We start from the raw sequence: 26,325 nt of genomic DNA, 5'->3' as shown, positions 1-26,325 counted from the left end.
CTGATTGTGTGCACAAATTAAAAATCAAAATAAATACTAACATAAATGGAACAAAAACCAAAACAGCATGAAATAGCAACAATTCAACAACCCTGGTCTTTTATTTTCAAGATGGAACTAACATTTTTTATTGATGCTTTTATCAACATTGAATGAAAATGTAAATCTACTTAAGGTTAAAACCCAGGAATGAATTGTGAGAGGTTCTCACCTTTTGCTTCCATTTTGTCCAAAAATATTGTTAAAAACTCTTCAGGTTTTCTTTTTTTATTCTTGATTTGTTTTGTGTAAGAATTAGGGTAAAAAGGAGACCAGTGGGTCCCTGCATTTGAGAACATTTTATGTCAATATTCATGTCAGATCCAGTTGAGTATGTTGTGGTGCACCCAGGGTTCCGTTCCTGAGGAGTTTTCCATGAAGCATGCTTAGCAAGTGAGGCTAACTTAATTTGATGAGCTGAGGTTATTTCAGTTAACTAAGCGTTATCTCGTAGCCTGCTCTGTAAGATGAAGCTAAGTGTAGTGTTGTGGATTAACAGTTCAAGGAACTTCTGTTTGATGAGAAACAAACATTTGGAAGATTTTTTTTGTGTGTGTGCCTAATGTTGCGGCATTTTCATTAAAATTAATCTTATTTCTTTGTCACAAAATGGTAAAACATTACAAGCTAAATTATTCATTGAATATACCAACAATTAACAGTATATGACATTTAAATTATGTAATTCGTCATTAACTTTCTTTTTTGTCAATGGCCAGATTTTTTACATATCTGATGTTGCTGCATTCTTAATTACATTAAATGTATCTGATCTGTCATGTTATAACTTTTTCCAACCCGCTTAATCCGAATCAGGGTCACCATTGGGGTGGGAACTGGAGCCTATTCCAGCTAGCATAGGGCACAAGGCAGGAAAAAACCCTGGACAGGACGCCAGTCCATCCCAGGGCAATCACAACACACATACGTCTACACAGCAAGAACAATTTAATGTTACCAATTCACCTGAGTTGCATGTCTTTAAACAGTAGAAGATGCCAGAGTGCCATACAAACTTATGCAAAGAGGACTCAGGACCCGAACCCTGGCACCCTTACTGCAAAGCAGTAGCATTACCACAGTGCCGCCAGCTTCTGATTTGTTTGCTACAAGATGGTAAAGCATTAAAAACTATACAGTCCATTGAAAACAATAAGAATTAATAATATATCACATTTAAATTATTGCTCCATTCATCCCCATTGTTCATTTTTGTCAACCAGAGGCAAAAGAAAAAGATTATAAAACAGGTTATAAAGGTATGCTCCATACAGTTAAAATCATTAATTATAGTAAACCTCTGACACGAAGTAGCACAGAGACATTCAGAATAATGTGAAGAACAAAAAATTACACACTTCAAGACTTTTTAGGTGGTAACTATTGTGTGCCCCTTTATTGAGGTGCATGCTTGTGTACTATGTAGAGCTTTTAAAGAACCAGCAAAAATAATGATTACAAAGACAGCCTTTGGACATTTACATACACATATATACTGTGTGTATATATATATATATATATATATATATACATACATATACATATATATATATATATACATATATATATATACATATATATATATACATATATATATATATACATATACATATATATATATACATATACATATATATATATATATATATATACATATACATATACAGTTATGCTTTTTTTGTACTCTTTGTTTTTTATTTCTGACCTCACTTTGTCCTGTTTTTTTTTCAATGACATCTGGTCCTTGTTGTTTATTTTCCCTTTTTTCGAGTACTAATCTCTGTTTGTTTACGCTACTGCGATCTTTACTTTCTTTTTTTTTGATACTTTCTAATTTTTCTCCTTTCATATTTCTTAACTTTATCTTCATTTGTTTCGCGCCAACCTTTTTTTTTTAGCCTTTCGAATTACACTGCTTTCATAATTTCCAACCTGCTATGCCTGTGTATCACGCCAACGTTTTTGAACTTCTTTATAAAGTTCTAATCTTTTAATTCTGAGCTCGATTGTACGTGCATTTTTTTCAATTCCACTTGTTCCGGACTGATTATCACTTTCCTTATTTTCTAAATTTGCACCTAGATTGTTTTTCTTTTTAGCATTTTTTTCTCTGCACCGCTTTTGGGTTTCATTTCTCTGCATTTTCTTTCTTCTTCGTTTAGTTGTCGACGTTTCATTTCTACCCTATTCATTTCATTTCTACCGTATAGACCTTATACACTTTATTGCACTGAGAGCCCTGGAACTGTGTGTGCTGCGTGGCTGCCTTTACACTACTGCTTTGTTTTTTATGTTGATATTGCTTGTAAGTAGGACATTTCTTGCAGGAATCTCGTTCTATGTTCCCGTGAGATGCACCTGGCAAGTCTCTTTCGTCTCACGGGTCTTTTACATGTCTTCCGAGAGAAGATCACATATCGTAGCCTAGCCTTGCTTTTGCTTCCAGGACAGGATTTCTTTTTATAATAGATAAATAATGGATAATGGATGGATGGATAGATAAAAATAAAGAGTAACATATTAAATAGATTCAATTGCACATCTAAATCATTTATTTATTATTCTTTTAAGAGTCCATTATGTTCCTTAATCACTACTGAGACATTAAAAATTTAAAATGTTTTGCAGTTGAGGATCTGCCAGTAAAACAGAAAGACACCTTATAAAAACTGCCAAGTATGGTCTGGCATTCGTACCGATAATTTACATACAGTTGTCTTCCATTACATTCAGTGCATAAAAGTCAGCTTGCATTCAACAGCACTATAGGATCATCCATGGTGTGCCCATTCCTTGAAAGCTTGATGAATGAGGCTACTTAGATTGTTCATAAAAAAATTGTCAAAGGACAGTGCCGTCCCCTTTTCATTTTCTGATAACTGATGGCTATCAATTTGAAAAACAACTTTATATGCTATTAGTTGAAGCCATACACTGCATAGTCAAATCACCACAGCAAATTCCTGACCACTGCACAATTTGCATTGGTTTTCTTTTCTTTGGATCTGGCGTATTTCTGTACAGTGTTCCTCTTAGACATGCATCTGTGTGTCAGGAGGTTCATAGAGTATCCCTTGAGCTAAAGCAGCTTTCTGGCCATCACTCAATCAAGAAGACTTTTTTATTTTGGTAAGTGAACGTATGCAAAAAATTGTATCTATCATAATGTTCTTTAGGTTTCCCAAACATCAGAAACACCCATTAACGAATAATGGCACTGCCAAGCTCATTAGAGGCTGACTATGAAAATTACAAACCATCCCACAGCATCAATGCACAGGTAAGTCCTTGTAAATGATGTTGCCATGGATGGTCAGTCATATTATGCAATCAGCCATTCTGATGAGGGAAAACTTGTTAGCAGGAGCAACATTCAAAGCTGCCTTCCTCATCAGTAGAAGCATCTACAACTTTCTTTTTGGTTGCTAAATGTGCAGTATGTGTTTGATTATAAATATACAGTCTATTCTAATAAATATGAAGTATGATTTTGTATATAACTTTCACTTGCTGCCAAGTCCACTTCACGTTGCTACTGAATAATTGTTAAGTGTTTTAAAGGAACTTTTTTAATTTGAATAATGCCATTAAAATTTAATTAGGAAATGCACAAATTCAGAACCATAATGTACAAGACATTGGTCTGCTATAGATTTTTTTTTTTGCCTTTTTGAATCTTTTGTTGGGCTAGAGGTTTTATGGTTCACCCTTCCTTTTTGAGCCTAGGCCAGTTTGAGGATGTAGGCCACAAGTTTACTTTTTGAGGTTTTGATCCTGTCCTATTTTGTGTTCTAGGCAGAATTTTAGATATTAAAGCCTTTTTTTTAGTTTCACAGGCCTGAAATCACAACAAAATATTAGTCCAAATAAACCTTTGGGAACCTAAAGTCCTTTAAAAAAGCCAAACCTAGGAAAAACAGCTGCCCAAGCCAACTACTGTGATGATACTGAATTTCATTAGATGGCCATTATTGTACATGTCATGAACAAAGAGAAAAGGAGGGAAGAGTAATCTGTTATATTCTGAAGTGCACACCATTTTGACTTGATACAGCTGTCACATACAATTTAGGCTTACTTGCACTGTAGCTGGCATTTTAGATTAGATTACATTACATTAAATTAGATTAGATATACTTTTTAAGAACAGTAAAAATGGCTACATGGATGAATTGAATTCAAATGATTATAAATCATTCATTTTTCAAAAAATATTTACTCTAACAGAGGACTGTGAGGGAAAGACTAAAACAGAAAACAACACTGGACAGGCACTATGAGCAACAATGTCTCCCTAAAAGAAATAAGCCTATGGTTGGTCTTAAATTTCCAGGCAACAAAGCCTAAAATCACAAACCAAAAATCAAAACCTACAGATAACTGACAGTCAGCTGATCATATACTGTAAACTTTCATAATGAAGCCAAACACAAATCATAGCTGAGCGAATGCTTTAGAAGGGCGAAATTCTTTACAAGCAAAATTCACATGACATCATTTGGGAAGCAACCAAGCAGATGTGAAATATAAAACAAATAATCATTTTAAAATAATCTTAAATCACTGCAGGTTGTAAAAGGGAATGCATACACCCCTAAAGTCATTAATACAGTCCTGATTTAGAATTGCCAGTTAACCTAAACCTAGAAGTCTTTAGGATATTTTAGAAAACCAGAATACCTAGAGAAACTCCTTACACGGTACTAGGTAAGGGATTTGAAACTAAGATGCTGGACGTATGAGAGAGTATCCCTAACAAATGTGCCACCCAGTTACAAGACGAGAAAGAAGAAAACTGAATAACTTTTAAATTTTAATTTAAGATTTGCATTTCTTTTTCTATGCGTATAAATACAAGGCACCTGTTTGGCCCAAGCTGGCATTTGTCTGCTTATAAATTCTTGTTTCATATTGGTCTAATTGGCATTAAGGAATATATTTATCATATAGGGAACGGAAGCAGAGACCATGCTGTGTCTGGTAATAACGTCTGTTTGTGCTGGACTAATGGCATTTAGATTACTGAGGTAGCACAGCAAGGTTCTCACAAAAGATAAATGATCGTGTACAACACTATATATGGAGCGATGTTTCCTTGTCATATGCAAGCCTCATAAAGAATGCCTAAATATTATTGAGATCCTAGTATACATCTGACATCATTTTAAAAATAATGAAGATTCAAAGACAGAAATGTTTAGAAGACTGCCAAGAGGTGGGGAAAAAGGAATTTGAAGCTTTTATATTGTTTGTGTGTTGCATTTATTGTATGTTGTTTAATTTGAATTTTCTTTAAAGCATAAGTATGGTATTTTGTAACACAGTAAGGTTTGTGTTATTAGGTGCACCTACTGTACCTAATACTGGCTAGGGCCCCATCTTGAACAGCCTTAATTCACTCACACATTCATACTGTGAACTTCCTATTCCACCCCAAAGGCATCCTTTTGGATTGAGACCTGGGGACTCTGCAATTGACTGGAGGAAAAGAAAAGTCACAGTCGTGTTTATAGAACCAACTTAACATGATACATCATTTGTGATATGGTTTATTATCTTACCAGAAGTATTCATTTCTCTATTCAATCAGAGTAGACTATGGTCAGGTTTGATTTTATCTTTAGTTGAAGAGTTTGTGTGCGTGAGAGCTGACAACCAATGAATGCTCATCCAGAAGTTCAGTTCATATAGTGCAGCAACGAGGAATAAGGAACATAGATGATTTGGACTTCACAAAGAGAAGATATTAGCTAAACAAACATCTTAATTAATGGACTTTATGATCTCCTCTCGTTTGTTAAATTTCTAATATTTTTATGTCTGTATGATGTCTCTTGTTTTATGTTCCACGAAAGATTTGAAAAAGAAAAACAAGACTATGGTTGAACTCTCCGCACCTTTTAACCATCTGTACAGTGCTGGCTACTTCAAGCAGCACTTTATTGATAGGTTGACACAAAAACGGGGCCTGCACACCTGCACTAGAAGGTCAACACTCTATCGATAAATGTGACATGCCCAGAGATGTTCTGTCATTTAAACTGGCATGGTCTGGTGACAAGATCAGCAACTATAGTCGACATACCCCATGACTAGAAGTCGTGTAATGCAACATCGGCTTACTCTGAATCAGCAAGTGGCAAAGGATGAAGGCTTTTTTGAATAATTAATTGTGTAGTAATACTACAGTTGCCTATGAAGCTGACCATGTTAAATAGTTTTGTTTAAGGCTGTGTGTAAAATATTAATTTATCATTTCTAAGCAGCTTTTGTTTAATAGATAAATGTTAATTGCTCTTGTCTTACTCCTGTGCCAATGCAATGTAAATAGAAGCAAACAATACAAAGAAACATACAGAGCTGTCTGGCTTGTGAGCACAGGTCAGGCCACAGTTAGTGAGCTTTTTTACCTCTGCATCCTGCTCCTGGATACTGTAAATCTTCTGTAACATCTGCAGTGTGCTAACACTAAGAACCTCCTCCTCCAACAGGAACTCCAGAAGCAAGACCAACTGGTCTGGTAGGAGCTGAATGGACAAAACAACCACATAAATGCTGGGGTGAGTCTCAGGAGTAATTAAATTCCATTAAGATATTACATTTAGTTTGACATATGCAATTACAATGTAGAAAACTGAGGATGAGAAGTCTTCCATGCTTTTATAATGGCAATTAAATGACTTGACTGGAACTCGGATTCTTAAGAGGCTTTCATTATTAGGCTTTTTACAATGTGCATTTGAAATTAAACAACAAAATCTTCAGAGTAAGCAAAAAAAAAAAACAGCTTTATCAGCATTTACTGTCTGAACTGCTGAAAGGCGGTAGTTACTGTTAAACACAAAAAGACAGCCATTTTTGAATATTATAACCTTTCTATTTAACCATATACATCTATTTAAATATCTGCTAGAAAAATAAAATTAACTTTTTAAGACTGCAGCTATCCAGTGACAGCAATCAACAAGTTATTATTGAAATAACATAATTCCTTCAAACAATCTTAATTCAACTGGTGGTTGTGGGAGTTCATAGTCTAACCTGGGTGCAAGGCAGGAATCAATCCTGGACAGAACCATGAACTGCCATTGTAATACACACAGTTGCACTCACACTGAGCCCATTGCAAATTGCTTATTAATCCAACGCGTATCTTTGGGGATGTGAGTGAGAACCCGAGTAGGCAGATGGAAACCCACACAGACACAGGGAGGGAATGCAGAGTTTACCCACCAAATTCCTTGGTTCCATGAGACAGCAGCATTATCTACTGTGCCAAAGAGGTGCCCTTTTATTATTTAAAGGGTTAATTCATCTGCAATTGCATAAAACTAAATTCATTTGAATGAGAAATGAAAACTAGTTTTAGACATTTACTTTATTTGTAAATGCAAGTGGTTAATGCATAAATCTAAGGGTAAATACTTGAGATTTCATAACAAAATAGTTTTATTTTCAAAGCATATGTATTATATTACTTTATATTGTAATGGCCACATGCTACAAAGTATTTTTATAACAAACTATACAGGTATATATTGAAACAATATTAAATTAAAAAAAACACCTGAAATTAGCTTCACCTTATGGCATTCATAATTAACTATAATGGCTTCTTAAGATTCCAGAACTACAGTAAATAATCATATTCTGGCTTGCTCTTGGTGGTGCCTCACCTGAATTAAAGTTTGTCCGTATCTCCCACATAGTCATTTTCCATGTCTCCATCTACACTCTTCTTTAATCCCTACTTTGAAGGCTACATCACAGATATTTGAACCAGCAGGTCAGCCCAATGCAGGCTGTCAAGATTTACCCCTTCTATTGTACTGCGTAGGAGAAACCTAACTGTTCAAAGTGCTAGAACGTCTGATGGTGACCTTTAGGCTAACTGAACTATAAAATCCCCAAAGGCTTCACATACAAATATCCATGGGAAATAAAAATGATACATTTCCTTGAAGAGTGAAAGTCGCTGATTTTTGGAAGCCACAACTCCATTTGGTTACATAAAGCAATGGGAGCAGAAAGAGTCGCTCAGGTCTTTACTTAGAGAGCTCAATGCAATATCTGACAACTAGTTTTGACTGGTAAAGCAAACCAAGCTTTCTGCAGTTGGAATTGCACAGGCACCGTTCTAGACCACACAAATCTCCCTTGAGTTCAGTGAAAAGTCCAAGTGACTAATCAGAAGGTAAGATGTCATCAAAATGTAGCAAAACTTCAAGATCCAAGAGACCGTAGGCACAGGCAACCAAAGCTGAGACGTGAGGCAAAAATCAAAGTCAAAAAGTTTAGAAAACAAGATACTGGGAATGTCAAAAACGTTTTTGTTTTTTTGAAAAAACAAAAATGCATGAAAGGATTGGGTTTATCTGCAAATCAGATATGGAAGCATACAAAGAGCGAATATTTGAACCCATCATGGACTGGCCAGGGATTGCAAATTAAATAACCTGGCACCCAGCAACTGTGATGGCGTCATAAACAATGGGGACACAGAATCATAACTCTGAAGAAGACAACATAACATTAAAAATGGTTCAAAACAAAAATATGAACAATACATTGAAACAAAATTTTGATGAGAGAAAAAGGTTCCTTGAATAAAAGAACATCCCAGGAGGGAGTTTATTTAGATACTAATATCAATAAACAAAAGAGCAAAAAAGGGTTATTATTATAACAGTTCCACTGAGGTGATCCACAAGGATTATCCCACACTACATGAAATATACTTTTAAATCTACTCACTGCTCTGCAAGTATCTTCATATCTACAAGATTATTCCAGATCATTTCTTTACAGATTTATTGCACTGCTTTTTCGGTGATGTTTTCTTCTCAGATATTAGTTTTATTATTGCACGTAATAAGGTGGACATACAGTGCAGAGTCAAAAGACAGACTTCCCGTCAACCTTGTAAATGCTACACACTCTGCATCACTTTGTTCTGTTACTGAGATCCTTAAAAGCTGGAGCTCTACCATTTCAGATTCTGTACCTCAAAGTCCCACTCCGACAAAAGCTCTGTTAACTTGTTTGTGGCCTTCCATCTACTTCATTTTACACATTCAAACTGAAGACCCATTTGATTTTTGTGGAACTTCAAAGTTGACATTGATGTTTCAGCAATGATTATTACTTTTAATATGCCTAATGTTCTTACAAAACTGCCTTTCGATTCTTTTCCAACATGATGTACACCTTAGTTCTTCTGCCTATATCTACCATTCTTATTTCTGTGGATACCCACCACTTTACTGTTGAGTTTGCTTTAATAAGTTGATGATTTTTTGCAAACTTTATTTTAGTACTCACTATGAAAATTAAAACACAAATGGAAAATTAATAAAATTGGAAGCTATTAAAATATACAGTTTGTGTTTAAAATATGTTAATTTAAGAACTCTTTTTGTAAATTAAACAGTTAACTATTAAGAATAGCCTGAAATAAATTGGTGGTTAACTAAGCAAGAAATTTCGTTAATCAGATCTAACTGTGTATTTGTTTGCAAGGAACAGCAGGTGACATGCAATTCCATGAGGACAGGATTAGACCTCAGCTGAACTGGAGGATGATCAACGTGAAAGCACAACAAAACGGTCCATTTTTAAAAGCTGGTATAAATACTGCAACAATGAATTGTGTAATCGTAAAAAACAGACGTTTGTCTGCTGCCCTATAATAAAAATGTTCGAAATGATTTGTTACTCTGCAATTTTAAATGTAGAACAAAAAAGCCACTATCATTTAGCATTATTCTTAATATTCTTGACAAGCATAGCTGAGGCATGTTCAGTTATGCTTGAAGTGCAAATCTTAAAGGCTATCAACAGTTACTGTCAAGCGAGGACCTGTACTGTTAATGACACTGGAGTTCCGGGGGATGTCTCAACGCCCCAAAGCCGAAGACTGACCTGGGCTGCTCCATCCTCCCTGTTTCATTCAGAAACCATTGATAATCAGGCAGTGAGATGAGCCGGGCAAATGAGGACACATGCTTCTAGCCCAGCAATAAAAAGAAAGAATTGTCCTAGTCCTGGGTATGAAAGAGAAGGTGGGTTTAGGGGCCGATTATTTTTCAGTGTGCTTCTGTGGCCATGGAAAAGACGTTTCTAAAACAAATGTGATGGGACACAAAAAGCAGGGGTTTTAACCACCTGGCTCTTTCAATGCTGAAAGGTCTCAGGTGTTTAAGCAGACTACAAGATTACTTGTAAACATTGGCCATGTCAGATAGACAAAATCTTTGGGACATTCCCTCACACTAGAGGTGATCTATGACAGTGTACAGATGACCATTATCTGTTAGAAACAGCAGCATAAATGGCAGAGTAAGAAGAACGAAAGAGAATAAAGATCACCAAAACTGAGACCAGCTATTCCCATTTACACAAACAGATCCAGAAGCCATTGAATCTAAATGAGGAAACATAAGAGCTTAGCTTGACTGTGCCTTTTAATCTTCGTATTAGGCTTTCTTTTGTCTAAGTGTTTTATACTTTGAACCAGCATCATTTGTAACTGGTTCCTAAGGTGACCTGGAGAAAGGGGTGAAGTGCACCTGTCACAACTCTTTTTCCACAATGTTTATCTTGATTTTTCAGGAGCCAGGTGCTACACAAAGCAGACCATAAATAATTCAATTTCTTTTCTGTTACTGTCAGTTGAAGTCTAATTAAGCTCTAACGGGAAACGTCTAATCGAATGTAATTTGCAATTTACCTGCACTCTGAGCCTATAGTCATTGATGAGCACTATACAGAAATAAAGTGAATTTAATTGAATGTCAGGGCCGCATGATAACATTCTGTCTTAATATAAAATACAACTTTAATGGGACTTCAAAGGGAAATCATACAAACATGAGCTTCAGTAGGCTTTGCACCCAAGGAACCAAATTACCCAAACTATTCTCTAACATTTCAGTAATTATATACCGCTCTGAGGCTGATCTTTCTGATCATATAAGATGTCATTATGATAGCAACTGAAGAGAAAAATTCATAATTAATTTCAGAATTTTGATATTTGAGGGTTCCTCTAGAGTGCCTCTTTCTCTTGCAGGTTTTGGCTCAAAAACTAATCAGGACATTGTCATCTCATAACGGGCTTAAGTTTCGAATTTGGTATTTTTCTGTCCAGCCATTTTAGCTTTAAACCATCCTCAAGAAATGACACACAGACACACAGCTATCATCAAGATATCTATGTTTTCGGTATCAGGGGACCCTAAAATTTTGAGATCTGTCAAAAACCAAAGATCAAAATTTTTGATAAATTTAAAGCTTTTGCCCCCTCCCTCCCATATAGGCTATGGTGGGGGATGAAGCAAAGCAAAAAATGACAATGCATTGCTTGAGGAACAGTTAAACATTTTTCATTACAGGGTCACGTGGAGTTTGAGCCTAGGCAAGAACTATACCCCTACAAGCAAGTGCTAGGACCTTACACACACATCCAACAAGCTCTTACCAAACTGGCTCATGTATTAAGGAAGTGGAAGGAAACGAGAGTACCATGGAGAAAGCCCATGCAGGTACAAACCAAGGTACCAAAATGAAAACCTGTGCATATACAAATCAGAGTACCATGGAGAAAACCCATGCAGATAGAGAGAGACAATGAGTAAACTCTACCAAAAATGACTGAGACAAGAACTCAAATCAGGAATTGTGAGGCAGCAGCGCTAACTAATGCTTCAGTGTGTCAGCTTTCAATAAGAACATGTGCTCCTTATTTGTGTCTGGGGATATTACCGAGGACTTAGTCAGCTCTGAGGAGAAAAGGTTAGGAGTAGAGGCTTACATTAGAAGATTCAGGGCAGTGGCTGATTACAACTATAAAATGTAACTGACTGAAGCACTGGACATACTGAAAAAAGGCAAAATGACAGTGAAATAAACAGTAGCCATAAATGTTATATGTTACATGTAAAGGTTATTAAAGATATTATCATTTAAAGTAGTCTTTAAAACCATATTCATGTCATTATATGTAATAGCAGATATAATTCCAATATATTACATATTCTTGAATATTAAAACTGTGTACCAATTCAACTAAATCACAAAGCGTATGCTATTTTGGCAATGATGACCAAAGTTTTAACTGATAAAAGAGAAGTTCTTCTCCTACTTTATTTAAATTAAGGCAGCGAAGACACAAACTTCTAATCCTGAATGCAGTTTGTCTTATTATGTCCTGTATGTGCATTTACTTTTATTCCTTTCACCCTTCCATTAGCTGCTCATATTTCCCTACATCGATTTCACATTGTACAAATTACTGTTACATTACGCCCCATCTTCTTAAAATACTGTAATATTTTACTCTAAGTGTTTAAACTTTATTTTGTATTATTCTCTTTCCCTTTTCTTCTATGACAGATTCTTATAGTCTTTTTTTTATTAATATAAACACATTTCTGCTGCTGGAAGCATAAAAAGTCTATAAAAAAAAACACCATACAGAATATTTTCACTTTGTCTTCAAACTAAGGTTAACAGTGACCTTTGCTTATTGTCTTAGGGAGTGTGTTTTCTTGTAAGATTTTTATATGGTGGTGAAGAAGTAATGAAGCATTTTTAGTTAGTCAGCTACTATTATGTCTGGACACAGTTTATCTCCTTAAAAGTGCAAAGTATGTCTTATTAGTTTATATGTGTGGTTTGTAGTATGACATTATCCAGAGGAGGGGCAGTTTGTTCTAGCAGATGTTCTCTAGATTTTCACAATTTGCTAAGCAACTAAAAATGTGTATTGTTTATGTGTGATCGCCTTTGCTCTTAAAAGCTAATCATCAGCTCATTATATTGCAGTTCATAATGCAGATACCACATTCATATTTGTATGAAAATCCAAACAGAGCAAGCTAAGCAGGTGTCACCAGCTGCTGCCCCACACAGCTGCCACGCATTATCTACGCCTTTGTTTTACAGTTAAGACATAGCACTTCTTTAGAGGTTAGTATAAAAATTAAACATTCATAACTCTTTCATTATATCAGTGCTGACCTTCTACTAGCACCTGTTTTATTAAAATGAAGATGCCTGACAGCAGCTGAAAACAGACCTGCTGGTTCTTAATCTCGCTTAGCAGAAACAAACAACTTTGGACAGGCTGATCAGCAATTTAAACATCTGCAAATGGTAGACATACTTAGTTCTAGCATGGAAAAGTGTCACATCAAAGCAAAAAAAAAAAAGAAATAGCAATAATCAAATTCCCATTGCATTTCTGCCAAAAACAAGCTGCTACTGACCTTTCGCCATTATGAAACCTGACAAAGAAATGAATTTATATATTCCTGGCAGAACCGTATGCTCGGCTAGCTCCATAGAGGACACAAATCAAGCTTAAGTCGTCCAGCTGGTATGCTGAACGCTGCCTTTGCCCAAACCTGCACTCCAATGAAGTCACTCAGAGGCTGCTGTGAAGGGAAACTGATGCAACGGCCGATTGACAGTGGCGTGATTTCTATTATTACTCCATTATCACACTGGGATCTGTGCCTAAATGATGCATACTTCCTCCCTGATGCCATTTCCTTTTATCCTGGCTGGAGTCTAAAAACGGATCAATGGGAGTAATACATATGATGTCACTTCAATTTACAGCTAGTACCTCTCTTGATCTCTCCCTCTCTCTCTCCTCTCTGTGTCTCAAACACACACACACACACTCACTCACTCACTCCAGCTTTCTCACACTTAAGGAGAGACTCATTCTATCCAAAAATGGTTAAGAAATGCTAACGGTGCCTCTTGCAACCAGAAATGGGTTCTCTGCTAAATTTGTCCGCATTACTAAAGCTGGAACTATTTGTGCAAGTGCTCCAAAAAATTGATGTTATAAAAGGCACCCTTTGAATAAAGAAACTACCTGGCGTTTCTACAACACAAATAGTCCTTAACACAATTAGAGTAATTTGACCTTAAAGAATTATACACAGAAGCTATTCCATGCCGTCCCAGCATGCTACTTTCTCAGGTGAAAGGGCAGCTAAAAGAGACATAAATTGCCTTTCAGCTCTTCTTACACTCTAGCATGCTAGAAAAGGAGCATTGATAGTACATTTTCTACTTTGAAAAAGGACAGCGTCTCATTAAATTCAATAAGATAGTGCGGCTTTTGCTGCAAGCTTTAAGAATTTATGAGGCTAAAACATCCTTTCTGACCTCTGCCTGAAAAGAGAAAAAAAAAAGGAATTTGAAGCTGTAAATGGCCTTGCATGGTCAATTTGCCTCTGGGAACTTCAATTGTTTTTATAAGGCAACAAACAAAGACTTTCCTCCCTAAAACAGGGAAATGACATGTTTCTCCAAAGGCTAAGCATCAATTGTCGTTTTAGAGGAGAGGCCATTAGCCGTTTTTCTTGTTGTACTAGACTGAGAATTATACATTACGTCTAGAAATCCGCTAATGTGTAACCTTCATTTAAGGCAATTATTTAAAATATTAGGACAGATTTTCTTATACTTAACAACAGATTTAAACTGTGCATACTTTAGGCACATCAATGCTGGAATTGTTTCAGTTTGGTATATTTCATTAGAATGAATTTTTAAAACTGCTTAATAATATTTTTAAGGCCGATGGCAAATGAAACCAAATCAGACTGCAAAGGTTCACAGCAAGTACCAACCTTTTCTACTTCAAGTAAATTTAAAGTAAGTTCTGTTTTCTCTGGCTTACAGCTCCCCATTCTTTCCTTTCTGTATTGTTTGTGAAATTTGATCCTTAGGCATAAACTTCAACAACAAAGCAGCATCCTTATATTTTTCAGACTACATTTCTTCATTACCTGACATTGCTGCTTGAGTAAATTAGGATAGGAATTTGAAGCATTAATTGTTTATTTCTCATGCTGATTATACTCAACATTTCTGTACAGTGGATGAACCTTATTTTTTATTATCTTGGCTGTGGTGCCTGAAATGTGTGTGTCTGTGGGGGGGGCTTCTGCCCAAAATTGCAAAGATCTGTTAACAGTTGCACTAACACAGGTGCCCAAAAAGTAACATGGATTTGCAAAGGAAACCTAAGCTCTGTATTTGATCATTTACAGGACTGAAAGGTTTACCAAAAGGGGTCTATGGGAAAATATTCGACATAAGGGAATTATAAGACAATAATCAAAACATCAAATGATAAAAGCTCTGTGTAATCGGAACCCAGCTGTGAAAATAATTAAAGTATGCTCGTCATGCATGGCATCCAGATAACATGCTCTAGCTGTCCAACTTTTCTGCTTTGTTACTCTTATTAAAGAACTACAGGTCCTCTTAACTGCAAAGTATTTATACAGTAATGACATACTGCTTAATAATTGTGGATCGAGATGCACACTTTTAAGAGCCCTGTGATACGCAGCTATACACTGTCCATTTGTATTCAACTGCTGATTGTGCTCTTAATGTTACTCCAGTTAAACATGAAGTACAATCTTACACTGCAGAGTGACTCTGTACATCTGTAGTACAGAGCAGGGGCCGAGTGGCTCTGTCTCTAAGCCCTGAAGTGACATGAAACAGACCAGGCCACCCCCACTCTGGGGGGCATTATTCCTAGGGTGCTATGGTAACTCCCAACAAAAGTCTCCTGATCTTTTCAATGCAATCAAGTAGATGCTGGAGCAACAAGTTGCCATAGTCAGGAGTGTTGTCTTGTAGAGTACAGGTAGATTCAGCTTGTAATCACTTTCATTGCATTAATGACGCTCTCTGACTTGGGGACTATTGGAGGTGAGAGCAGAAAAACATCACAATCTTTGGACTAGGAATGTGCAAAGTTGTCAGAGCTTGTGGTTGCCTTCTCTACTTTGTCTTCATATGTTTAAGTATCTCTCTCAATATCAACTTCAGCTGTTACTACCTCTGCCATGTACCCCAAAGTACAACCCTCTCTCATCTCTGACTTGGATCCTGCAGTTGAACTAACTTCCTCTCCTCCTGTAGAGCCGGCCTCATCTTCAATAACAAATACAGTACATTAAGTAATTAATAGCACTACTACTATTTATTCTGCTCTACCATGGCTAATTATAACTTTGTAATACAAATACAAGATGCCTATACAGCTATACAATGTTACTGTATATCCTTCCATTGATAATTTCTTCTTATCCTGCAGTCACAATAATATTTCACACTGTTCACCTATTTTTGTAATACTGAAAAATACCCCCAAACCACCATCCCGTCATCACAAGGTTAAAGGGTTGCTTTACTTAGTTATGTTTACACAAGAAAACATGAAATTTGCCTTCTCAGTTGCATCTAATAACCTGACAGGTTAAGGTATTTATGCAAAAACCACAGCACCACAAAATGTTGCAAATACGCATTGCTGTTCTTTCTCTTCCACCTCATGCTCCTTCCTTAATTTCCATCACTGGACTGACTCTGTCCAAAGGTTGCAGAAGTGACACACATGGGCAGTGTTTTATTCTTCTGGGCATTCATAGCAGGCGTTGGTTGCTTAATAGTTGGATTGTGAATTCACTAAACAATTTCGCCTAAATTCTGAAGCCTGAAGCTACCTATAGGTTAACCACTACACTAGTCGGCCACTAAGTTACTTAGTGAGCTGACCTTATCAATGTTGTCATGTGAAGCACTGCACATTAATGTCATCTGGACACAGCGTGTTAATAATGTCAGAAACTCGGTGTGTTTTAGGCAATATGAAGGGCCAATCACATTCCTTGTTCAGTTACTTTGTGAACCAGGCTTTCTTATTCAACATCAGTGCCTGACCTCATAAATGCTGTACAGAATGATTGGGTACTAATTCCCAAAGAAACACTCCAAAACCTTGTGGAAAGCCTCCCAAGAAGAGTGGAAGCTGTGATAGCTGCAACCAACTCCATATTAAAGTCTATGTATTTGAATGTAATGCCAATAAAGTCCCTGCTGGTGTAATTGTAATGGTGTCTTTTTCATTACTATATATATATATATATATATATATATATATATAAATGATCGTCCAACTAACCTGACTTCTGCACAACACAACTGCTGGTCCCAACCCCATTGATAAAGCAAGAAATTCCACTAAATAATCCTGATAAGGCACACCTGTGAAGTGAAAACCATTTCAGGTGACTACCTGTTGAAGCTCATCGAGAGAATGCCAAGAGTGTGCAAAGCAGTAATCAGAGCAAAGAGTGGCTATTTTGAAGAAACTAGAATATAAAACATGTTTTCAGTTATTTCACCTTTTTTGTTAAGTACATAACTCCACATGTGTTCATTCATAGTTTTGATGCCTTCAGTGAGAATCTACCAATGTAAATGGTCATGAAAATAAAGAAAACACATTGAATGAGGAGGTGTGTCCAAACTTTTGGCCTGTACTGTATGTATATATATTTATATATATATATATATATTTATATATATATATATATACATATATATATACATATACATACACATCATTTTAAACAATGTTACAGCTTACATCCTACTGTAAGCAAAGCCCATCCATAAAAAAAAAAATGTTTGATTTTCAAAAGAGGTTAAAGTGGCACTGTTGTGTAATTTTCCAACTGAAGCTCAGTAGAGCTGTGTTCATGGGCGTCAATCTTCACTTAGCAGCTCATTCAGAATATTGGATCCTTTCTCATTTTAAATACAATGTGAAACCTTCTTCCCCTTTGTGGTATAATTGGGTGGATTAAATTTTTTTTTAACCAAATAAAACAAAGTGATGTGCAAGCGATGTAGTGTAGGGTATCACAATAGATCTTTCGCTTTGTAATATTATCCCATCCAATAATATGCCAAGTACTGCTGCAAGTGGATATGGAGTAATAATGGTTCCAAAACTCCATGACAGTTAGGCAAAGATTCTTTTTTTACAGTTTGGTTCAGACATGGGACAATCTAAAAACGTGGCCAAACAAGGAGGATGCGTGTTGGTGAAAAGTAGAGTCTTGGCCAGGTTATTTTTTAAAAAGTGCGAGTGGTGTAGAATTTTCACTTTTACAGTAATTATTATATCATGCTTTACTTAAGACATTGGCCAATTTCTATTGTTTGAAACTGTGATTACAAAATCCCTTTCCCAAGAAACCATGTAAGGAAGACCTTTTCGAAAGAGACTGGTAGAGTGTGGAGATGCTGCTTATATCCTCATTATATTACTGATATTTAAGGGAGACTGGGAAAGCCTGGCCCATATATTTTAGCAGGCAAGGGTGCAACTCACAGTAACATGTCTGACTTGCAAAGTGTCTTCTGCATTGGAGTTGTACTCTTGAGCAACTTGAACTACCAGATTAATTCTTAATTACCAGTGATCAGGAGTAAGAACAAAGAGCAAAGATGAGTTGGAAGAGGATTTCCACTGGTACAATTGAAAGGTGGGTAGTGCCATGGCCTTCTCTGTTTTAGATCTTTCTAATATGGATTTTTTAATTCACTGCATCCTTGCATTAGAAATAAACATTGCTAGAAATGTGACTATTTGTTAATGTTTATTAATATATTGTGTATAAAATGCTCCAAAAAAGATAAAAACTTTGTGAGGATTTTGATGATATTAATTGTCTTGATGTAAAGAGAATTGTGGTCACATTCTGTGCCAGCATTTTTTGGTTGACATCCCAGAAGGGAGGTCAATCTTAATTTGCTTCAGCAAGGATACCATAATGGATCATGTCAAGACAATGCCTAAAATTATTATGGCAGGATTGTGAGTATAATGGAAGGAGAGCCTAAATGCATAATACAATTTTATACATTTCCAATCTTTGGTGGCAGCAAGAAACTGCTATTGAGGCTCCTGCAAGGTTTTGTGGCCCTTTTTGGTACAAGTATACCATCAGCCGAGCAGGATTACCAGGGGCTGTCAGACAGAGCACTGGGTGAGATGACCCCAGGGGTTTAGCAGGGCTATGTCTGGTCTGGATCTGCTTCAGAGGAAACCAGCAGTGACCTCAGAAGGACTCCAGAGATTAGACAATAAAGAGTCCAGTGGCCATTGCTCCAGTAAAGTGCCGGCCAAGTGGAGAGTGTATAAAATATCAGTTGTTTTTAGAAAGGGCAGTGCAAGAATGTTTATTCCTATATGTCTGTACGTTTTGACTCTGTAGCCCTCTTATTACCTTATTTGTAACAAACCCTTTCAATTCCTTATACATTTGGTTATCTTGTTGTTCTTTTGGGCTCTGATACCATACCAGCAAATTTAAGATAAACAGATCATCTTTACAAATAGACTTCATAACATTTCCCAATGGGTGACAAAATTAGATTTTTTTTCTTGTATTGGTGAATCCAAGACATTTGAACTGTTGTAAGAAAATAAAATGACACTGACTGAAAGAAAGCTAAAGTGCAAGAGCACTGACTAGGGATAATATGTTCCTATTTAAAGTAATCTTAAAACAAGAAATTATATGGAATTCCTTTGATGAATCTAAAATAGCTGGTAATACAGAAAATGTTTTGGTAATACAACATATCAAGTCACCTGCGTAAAAAGATACTTTCTGTTCAAGTCCTTCACATATGACCCCTCAAATTCTGTATCTGCTTGCTTGTGATGTCAAATAGTGCTGGAGAAAGGGAAGTCCAGTCAGATTCTGAGATCTATAGCAAAATCGTCAGAGTTAATATCATAAAACACATGAACAGATGCCTCAGGTCTAGATTATAATTATTAAATGCGTGCTCATGTGATGGATCCAAACCCAGCTTTAAATAATACAGTAAAACTGTCTTTGAGTCTGGTGCTGTAAGCCTGTTTGGAGCTGAGGCGCTGGCCCAGTGTTCCCTGTAGTGTGTGTGCACTTGTCCAACCTGAACTTTCCAATTTAGGGATAGGACTTGAAGGCCATTGATTGAATTAAAATAAGGACCACCTGTTGTTGGTGGTCGCATATTTGTATTATCATTTCAAACTTCTCCAAGTGTCAAGAAACCAGACCATCGTCGCTCATGATTGAAAGCTCAGCCTACAAATAGAATTGGGCCAGAGATGGACTGGAGGGACTCGGGTAACAAAATACTTACCGTGGCCTGTGATGATGTGGCTGTCAATTAGGCGAACACGAGAATTGGCATCAGGGTTTTAATGCCAGTCACATCTTGTTTTGGGCCACATCTTGTGAACTGTAGCACAGCGCATTCTTGTCCTCTGACAAATACAGTGAAGGAAGTTGATCTTTTGAACTGTTACATTGTGAAACGTAACTAAATTTTCAGTTATTTATTTTGCAATGTAACAGTTCAAAAGATCAGCTATTTACTTACAATCATGCGTTTAAATAATATTAAACATGAAACACAGGGAAACTAGAAATGAGGAAACATTACTTATGTAGAGAAAAGGTGATTTTAATTGTGTGTTAAAGATATATTAAGGAACCATTTATTTTAAAGAAAAAAGGGAAATGTTACACCATCTCCGAAGGAAAAGTCCAGGGTGGGATGGGACAAAAATTTATCAATAAACGAGAGGATCTGGGCATTGGGGCACAAAATATTTCTCTCTATTATAAAAGAAAATCTTGAGATGAGACAAGATTATTACCAAGAGATTTTTAAAAGTCCCGTCCTCCTCTCAACCATTTTCAGTTAACAGTCCACGCCCATGGTCCTCTCACCTCTCATTCGTGTGAATGCTTTTGTCAGACACAGTTCCTGCATTCTCAGTTCTTAAAAAGTTTTACATTTTCCTCACTTTAAGTTCCCAATAAACAATGAATTATTATGTCCAAATCTTATTGAAGAATATCAAGGGTTATCAACAGAAGAAATGAGTACACGGGCAATCCTAGCACTGAGAAACGATGAAGTCAAACGAACTAATGCAAAAATTGACGACCGGTCACACCGCAAAATGACTAAACACGTATCAATGGACTATGCTGAAACAGTTGGTGCTGATGGTGCAGAAGATGAAAACATCAACTTACAATATCCTGTAGAATATCTATAACCATGAACACCGTCCGGTATTCCACCGGCTGAATTACTGTTGAAAGAAGAATGTATCATAATGTTATTGCGTAATTTATGTCTGAGTCATGGGCTATGTAATAGGACAAGATTAGTTGTATTCAAAATCGGTCAAACAATTCTGCCACATGAAATTTTAACAGGCGACAAGAAAGGTAATGTAGTACATCTTCCGCGCATAACATTACACACCAAAGGCGATTTTGCTATGCCATTTGTATTAAAACGTTTACAGATTTCTGTGAGAATAGCTTTTGCTATGACAATTAACAAATCACAGGGACAAACATTCAAAAAATTTGGTTTATTTATTAGAGAGAAAGAAACGATATTCACTTACGGGCAGTTATACGTTACATTGTCATGTCAGTGCGATATTGATGAAAGTTAACTCCAAATATTGTTTTAACTGAAGTTTTACAGTAAAGGTGTACGTTTAAAAAGCATCTGCATGTTAATTTCAAAGCCAAACAGAATGAAAATGTATAACGCAATGAATACCTCTAACGCAACATGAAACATAATTTTCTTTCAATTTATTATGTTTTAGTATTTTTTTACTGTGGTTAATTACTCGCTGTAATGTAAAATAGTTAGGTCTATTATGCATATGTAACAACTCCCATGAAAATAACAATCTCATTAAATTGTATATCCGCTTCCCCGTACGCGATCAACAGAGCCACTCATTTGGTTGCTGTCCTTACTCACCAGCAAACACCGAGCCACATGGTAGTTAGTGCTGCTACAGGATGTGCAATTTGCAGAGGAGTTTGTGTAATCTGGATATTCTTTCCTTGATATTGTAGCTTGTTCTCTTTCACCTCACAGCCACATAATACTAAACATGAGGTGATGCCATTTTATTTAGGTAGTTCATAGCAATAGATTTCCTAAGCGGCAGGAGGTTGCAAGACTCTCTTTTTAGCCTTTAAATCTACGGCTGCACCGCAGATGATAACACCATCAGAGGACATCACAATAAAATGATGCCAATCGAGACAGAGCAGGCACCAGCATCCCATTGTTTGGTTGATTTTTTGTGACCTGAAATGTGTGTGAACTTGCAAGTTTCACTACTCATTAGCAAAAGAGGGATGGATATTACTAGTTAATGTCGATGTTAGAGAAGCCTGCACACATAAAGAGAAATTCTCTTATGACCCCACCTGAAGTTTCATGTTAAAAATACCACTGGTAAATAGATATCGTCACTTGACACTATCAACAGTTAATTCTGTATCAGGAGTTAGCACAACTGAGGGTAGCCCCAGAAACATATTTTATATTTAAAATTCTTCTAACGTTTGATGTGTATTTAATAAAGACAACTCATTTAGCTCAGATACTAAACACAGGCCTTCAGCATTACAGTGCATCTCTCCTCCTAAAAACAGACCCACAGTCAGATGCTTTCTAGTATCTAAGAGGCTGTCAGCAGTCACTTTCTTCTTGCTTTTCCTTAAATTTTTCTTACATACAGTATGTCCAACAAACAGCAGTAGCTGATATCAGCTGTTTCAAGGGGTGTTCATCATTAATCATACATCCACAATGTCCTTCAAATTGTTCTCAAATCCCCAGAGCATACATTTAACAGTAACGTATAGGTACAGCAATGAAGGGCATTGCCTTCTTCTACAGTTTTTGTCTTCATTAATTTTCGTGTAACAATATACACATATCTACATAATCAAAGTCCTGGAAACAAAAGACAAGAAACTGTGATTCACTTAGCCTGCTCATGAACTAATGTTCAAACAATGCCTCTGATATAATCCTAAAATGATGTCTGAATGTTTGATAAGGTTACACTAATGTTGTGCTAGAAAGCTCCTTCTTTGTACCTGCAGTACTCTTCCGGTGGTGAACAAAGTCTGTACAGTACTTTACAATGCCAGTACTGCTCTGGGACACCATCAGTCCTTCCCAATTATGTTGTGAACCCGTTGTCATTACCCTTAAATTATTCCAACTGTAAACTTCAAGAAGAAGTCACATCAATGAAAAGATGGCATTTGGAATTAAAAATGGTTGAGAGTGAGACAAGGCTCTTATCAGCTTCCTTGCCTCTTAGACATTCTCCTGCATACAGGAGTACAGATTGTTATCCACTCATTAAGGATATTAAATATGTCAATATCCTTGATGGGCTAAGTGGCTAATTAACATAATCTATTCAAACAGTTACAGCCAAATAATATGGCCTGTTCCTGGGGAAGGGGGGGGTGATGCTGAGGAGTGAAGAGCTTCTCTTACTTGGCAAAAATATTACTTAGCCCTTCAGAATGACCTGCTTCATGTATTAATTTGGTCTAAAATGTACTCTGATGTTTATATAACTCCTAAAAATAAAGAAAATCTTATTAAACAAGTGTAAATCAAAATGAAGCTTATAAGGTTTCATATTCTCTTTCTCAAGAATGTATATGCATCAAAGCAATGTCAGGCAGGTCATCGTTTATAAATGAAGAAAATTAGCACTAATACTGCCTTTATCAGGTGAGTTTATCCAACTAAATTCACTCTAAAAGCAAAGTTTCAGTTAATCAGGAGGTAAAAAAGAAAACGAGGGCAACAGCTAAGGATCCTAAGATCTTCCTTACAATGGCAGCTTTTAATGTTCAAGAGGCCACCGTATGAAAATACACTGAAAAAGACGTTCTCAAAAGGAAGCAAAGGTGGGAACCATAAGCTCTCCATAGAAAGAACACTGCAGTCCATCACATTGCAACAAGCCACCAGAATGCTGAGAAATAATAATTCTCATAATAATTTAGATCTAATACATTTGGAGGGAAATGAAACAATACAATGCAACAAAACAACCTCATGTGAATTTCCCCTTGGGATTAATAAAGTATCTATCTATCTATCTATCTATCTATCTATCTATCTATCTATCTATCTATCTATCTATCTATCTATCTATCTATCTATCTATCTATCTATCTATCTATCTATCTATCTATCTATCTATCTATCTATCTATCTATCTATCTATCTATCTATCTATCTATCTATCTATCTATCTATCTATCCATCCATCCATCCAGACCATGAAAAATGTTGGTTTTGGGCTGCTTTTCAATTCAAGGTTCTGAACAGCTTGTTATCATTGAGGGAATAATGAATTCTAGATTGTAGAGAAGATTTAACAAGGAACAAGCTTAACAAAAAGGAATGGCCGAGTCAAAGGCCTGACCTTGGTTGCATAATCTGAAGTGAGTATTTCAAGCAAGTCAGCTGAAAAAATACCTGAAATGAAGCAAAGCACACCAGCAAACTGGAATGGGAGAAGTGGTTGATGTGTGATTAATGAACGGTTAACATTATGTTGTAGTCTCTGTTGCTAAATAAATCATCATGCATCACTAAACTAGTGAATGTTAAATCAACGTGTTCCCTAAACATAGAAAAAAGTGCAGTTCTTGTGTCTAATTTGTCGCCATAATCCATTAGTATAAATCATAAAGAATTGTGATTAATCAGACTTATCATTATTTTCAGTCTTCTACTGTCCTGTGCTTGCATCTGCTAAGCAATTGTACTCTCAGGTTTTACACTGACTGCAATGGAATGTGTCCAGGTAATCGAGTGACGCGCCCCATGCCTGGTAAGGGTTGACACACTGATATGCCTGTTAGCCTCTGTTTATCCTTTTCATCAACAGACTAATGTTGGATGAATATTTTTTGCCGGTGGCCCTTTGTAAGTACAGATAAAAATCCTGTCATGTGTACAAACCTTTTGCAGGATTGTTAGCTTATGACACATTTCTGCTGGCCACACGGCATTCCAAGTCACTTACTGTAGGCCTTGACTCTTACCCTTAAGTTGAGTTACACACACACAGTCTGTCAGTAGCAAGAGACATGTTTAGCATGTGACGTCCTTTCAGTATTTGGGCACCGGCGAGCGTACTTGGCAAGGGCAAGTGTACATAATAAAATAGCCACTCAGTTTACATAACATCTCTCTATTTAAAAAAAAAAATCTTGGAAGAGACGAGGACGTGACTTTCTCAGAGAGACACTTTTACGTCCCACGAGACAAGTCTTTGTGCCAAGAGATTTAACCACGGCCAGCGCCAGAAATTAAAAGACAAAGAGTACATGACAAAGTAGAACGTCGTAAAGAATTTAAAAACGTTGGCGTGGTACACATGCAGAGCAGGTTAGAGATAATGAAAGTACTAAAATTCGAAAGTCTCAAAAAAGTGATAGTAAAGATCGCATTAGTACAAACAAATGGAAATTATTATTTCTGTGAAATAATGGAACAGCGAGAAGAGATTGAATATATTGTTTGGATTTAAACTTTAAAGTAGGAGACTTGTAGTAGTGTTTCTTCCCAATCAAGAGGCGTATCCATGAGAAATAAAAGATTTGTTGTTTGGTGAAAGGAAAATACCGCGAGAGAAATCATTTCTCATTAGTGTGAATGCTATTGTCAGACACATTTCTTGTAGAGAGGAAGACACTATATTTACTCACGGGCAGTTATACGTTGCTTTGTCACGATGTAATTCCAGACAACGGAATAAAAATTCAGTAAAATGTTGATGAAAAGGTAAAAGTGAAAAGAGATCGAATATATGGACATAGGTGATATGAGAGAAGTGCGCCGTGCGAGATGCAGATCACGCAGCACGACAACAGCAGCAAGCCAGAGGAGGTAAAAAAAACAGTTTGTTTCCCCATTGTATTAGCGTTTAAGAGGGGGTTTCAGGGAAGCGACTGCATCTCCTTGGAGTGTGTTCAGCCCCCCTCTTCACAACGTGAGCAGCAGAGACGTGAAGTGGCTGGCACGTAGTGCAGGCCGGGTTGGAGCCCCCTAGTTATAGTTATCATTTAAAATCCTTGTACATGTATTTTATTGCAAAATAATTGTACGTGCTTTTGACTTCAAATTCTTTATTGATTTACAGTAAATATAAAACTTTTTGGAACCCTTCAGTTGTAAGTGTATTTCTGCATACAAGTGTGACCTGGCCTTTGTCTAAATCCTACTTGTAGATAATATGATTGATAGATAGATAGATAGACAGATAGATAGAAACACTTTTTAGTCAAGATGGGCTAGCATGGCAGTGGCGCACTTTCAGTATGCTGTTGAGTCAGTCCATAGCCAGGCAAATTCAGAATGTTATAACAAGTAATGGGGCGAGCAATTCACTATTGGATAGGTGTGTCTAATACACCAGACCTAGAATGAAATTACACTTTGCATCATTCACATGCAGTATATATTGAATGCCTGTTTGCAGTAAATACAATAAATACCCAGGAGAGTAGATGAATCAAC

General features: G+C 36.5%; 1 protein-coding gene across 6 annotated transcripts in view; it reads right to left on the bottom strand.

Moving 5' to 3' along the window:
* LOC120532647 (aminopeptidase O (putative)) overlaps window positions 1–26,325 on the bottom strand; it is a 233,214-nt gene that overhangs the window by 29,307 nt on the left and 177,582 nt on the right. For 4 of the 6 annotated variants that reach the window (XR_005634332.1, XM_039758846.1, XM_039758845.1 and 1 more), the window contains exon 14: window positions 6,450–6,566. The exons of the other annotated variants lie outside the window; for them this stretch is intronic. Coding sequence is in view for 3 of the 4 variants with exons in the window: in XM_039758846.1 (XP_039614780.1) it covers window positions 6,450–6,566 (117 nt within the window). In the remaining variant the exon portion in view is untranslated. The remainder of the gene's footprint in view (window positions 1–6,449; window positions 6,567–26,325) is intronic. 6 annotated transcript variants of the gene reach the window in all.

Source organism: Polypterus senegalus, chromosome 7 (genome assembly GCF_016835505.1).
Source record: "Polypterus senegalus isolate Bchr_013 chromosome 7, ASM1683550v1, whole genome shotgun sequence".
NCBI lineage: Eukaryota > Metazoa > Chordata > Cladistia > Polypteriformes > Polypteridae > Polypterus > Polypterus senegalus.
This window is presented reverse-complemented; position numbering and strand designations above follow the sequence as displayed.